Source organism: Helicoverpa zea, chromosome 7 (assembly GCF_022581195.2).
Source record: "Helicoverpa zea isolate HzStark_Cry1AcR chromosome 7, ilHelZeax1.1, whole genome shotgun sequence".
Taxonomy (NCBI): domain Eukaryota; kingdom Metazoa; phylum Arthropoda; class Insecta; order Lepidoptera; family Noctuidae; genus Helicoverpa; species Helicoverpa zea.
In genome coordinates this window covers 9,154,437-9,157,513 of record NC_061458.1, presented here as the reverse complement: position 1 = coordinate 9,157,513, position 3,077 = coordinate 9,154,437, and the positions used below count along the sequence as shown (strand labels likewise).

The window sequence follows — 3,077 nt, the reverse complement described above, 5'->3', positions numbered from 1 at the left end:
TTACCATAGACAGCCCAAAATTGCTTTCAATTACGCTCATCATAAAGTCCTATAAAACTTTTGCAAGCGCTATAAAACTGAATATTTAAATAAAAATATATTGATTGCTGCTTCAAAATTAATACAATCTCTCTGTGAATAAGCAAATTATATGATTTCAATAAAAATGGTGTATTTGCCCATTTTGATAAAGAGCCGATTTTAAGGTTAAATACTTAATTTCGAAAGTTGATTGACCGTTACTGTTCAATTGACTTTCGATTTGTCGCACAAAGTATAGCTTGTACAGTGTACTACAAAATACAACCAAACCGCAATCATCCCGTCTATTAATTGCTAATTATAATTTATCTATTATTAGAAAAAAATATCCAATCGTTTCAAATTACAAAATTATATTAGTCTTATTTCAATTTGTTGAAATAATGTATATTACATAATTATTAAAAATGAACGCTGATAAGTTTGGGGTCGTCATTCCCGAAATGTGTTGTAGACAATACGAACCTTTGAAGTAAAAAGCTGTTTACTAGCTTTCGTTATCCGCTATCAAAGTTCATCGTTTTAGCTTGTAAAGACTATTCATAACGAAGTATAATTTTAGAAGGAACCTACCTATAAATATTGTTGTTGATAGGTTTCTATGTACATAGAAACATTGACTCTTAACTTCTAAAGACCGATTGTTTTCAATTAATCATGAGCCGGTTTATTTCCATTCACTTTCACAGTTATTATTGAATATAAGTTATTTTTTACTTATCTGCAAATTATTATTGTCATTAAAATTAATATACCTGTCCTTATAATATTAATATTTACTAGACAAGATAAATAGCATGCCTCTTTGGTAGAAGCAACTTTTTTTTAATTCTCGTTGGTACATTAAACAAATGCATTAGGTACTTTAAACTTTTTTAAGAAAGTATTTTTTGACTTTATTTAAGAGATCTTTTTTATTCATCATATTAAATAAATGGAGTCGTATTATTTACTTTTGTTTGCTAAATTGTAGCCATCAAACGAATACATTTGACTTATGTATGACTGCAAAAATCTTTTATGATCAAAGGACCAAAAATAGTTTCTTGCAGTTAGAACTAATGGAATAATTGAGAATGTATTTGATCCTTTTATTTATTGGTTATTGATAGCTACATTGATTCGTCATAATATCTTATTGTAAGAAAAAGTATATTTATAAAAATCTCAGGTTTTATCTGAGTAGAGGTTGTCTGATTACTTTTTATGCTTAACCAATATCTAAGATTAATAGAAATTATATATCAATTCTTCATCAATAGATAATTAGGAATATAATCTATACTAATAATGTAAAGCTGGACAGTTTATTTGTGGGTTTGAACGCGCTGATCTCAGGAACTACTGATCCTGATTACTGATTCAGTGTTAGATAGTCTATCTATAGACTGGAGGAAGCCAGTTTTATTTATAAATATACAAATTACAATGTATATTTCTTTGTTCCAGGTCTGCATCGTAATGATACTATACAGTAACGAACACTTAGTTTATGGCGATGTCAAGATCTACAGTATAAACGATGAAGTATTAAGTTGTAGTGGATGGCTGTCCACTATTATATTTAATTTTTGCAATAATACATATAAAATAGTCAAGAGGGACACCTCATTAATGATAGGTGAGTATTTTCTTATTTGAAAATTTACATTTACATGTCTTAATTAAATTATCAAAAAAGAATATCAGGAGTGCGCCCACTCTACAAACTTTTAGTCGGCCGATTGTAGTAGAGGTTGGATTTTAGTTTTTTTTTTAAACCGTGAATTCAATCAAAGTTTTTGACCGGTCTGATATCGGAAACATACCTGATTGTTGTTACGCGTGGACTTCCATTCATCTTCATTCCGATTCATGAGCCCAAACCAACGAAAGGTTTATAGTGTGTGTGCTCTTAGGGTGCGTCCACATCTGGCGAATGCGCCGCGAATGCGCAGCACGCGAGCCGATCGCGAGCTGTCCGCGAGCTGCGCGCGTGCAGTCACTGCAATAGTTCGGTGCGCCTCTTTAGCGCAACTCACGCAAGGCTCGTATAGAGCGCGCGAGCGGCGCGCGATCTGCGCGCAATCAGTTCTCGCCCTTACAGTTCCGTATATTGGCTCAGTACTATCGAAGATGTCAGACGTCGCGCGCCGCCTGCGCGCCGCTCGCGTGCGGCGCTTAGGTCGCGCGCGAGCTGCGCGCGGGCGGCGCAGAAGCGGCGCACGAACAAAAATGCACGCGCGCAGCTCGCGGACAGCTCGCGATCGGCTCGCGTGCTGCGCATTCGCGGCGCATTCGCCAGATGTGGACGCACCCTTACATGTATTATGACAGTGCAGCCTCCCAAAAGTCTAATTAGCGGCTACAAACTACGCTGAGTACATCCGAAAAACTTCAATCTTAGCTGAGTCTGTGGACGCTAAGTATTAGGATTTGAGAGACTCTATTGTATGTAGTACTTACAATGACAATTGAAGATGGCCAAACACTATAATTTTGAGACTACTATGTGTTGTGTCACTACGCACTCATTTATTTCGTACAGATCGCGCGAGGCGCAGGCACACACACACATAAGCGACACCATGTAATAAAAAATTCTTCTTTCCAGAAAAAATGGCACCAAAAGACTTACAAAAAGACACAAGTAGGAGGCGACTGGTGGACGGAGACAGGTGGCACCGGGTGCGAAGGCAAGTGGCCTCACAGTGCTGTCTCCACCCTTGCACGGTAGCCGACATCATCATGTATTGTCCCAACGATGCCAAACTGCTGCAAGAAAACCCAGATATATTTGATTAAAGCCACGACATAGGCCCAAGTACACTGACAGTTGAAACGTCATTTTTCAAAGGAACTCTTTACTTTGTTTGAATTTGGAAGTTCGTAGTAAGCAGTTCTTTTGAAAGAAAGGAGGTTTTAAATGTTGTTGGGGAATTTGGGCCTTGCTTGTTAGTTTCATAGCAGAGTATTACTATTTATAAATAATGTTTAAGTGTACAGTAACAAATAATTTAATTGTGGAATAAATTCTGTGCTGGTTTGAAAGCTAA

At 36.7% G+C, this 3,077-nt stretch overlaps 1 protein-coding gene across 1 annotated transcript; it reads left to right on the top strand.

Annotated features, from left to right (window-relative positions):
* The first annotated feature begins 1,470 nt into the window (after positions 1 to 1,470).
* Positions 1,471 to 3,077, top strand: LOC124631952. The gene is made up of 2 exons (XM_047166596.1): positions 1,471 to 1,663; positions 2,636 to 3,077. The coding sequence occupies exons 1-2, from the start codon at positions 1,471 to 1,473 to the stop codon at positions 2,824 to 2,826; spliced, it is 384 nt and encodes a 127-aa protein (XP_047022552.1). The 3' UTR covers positions 2,827 to 3,077.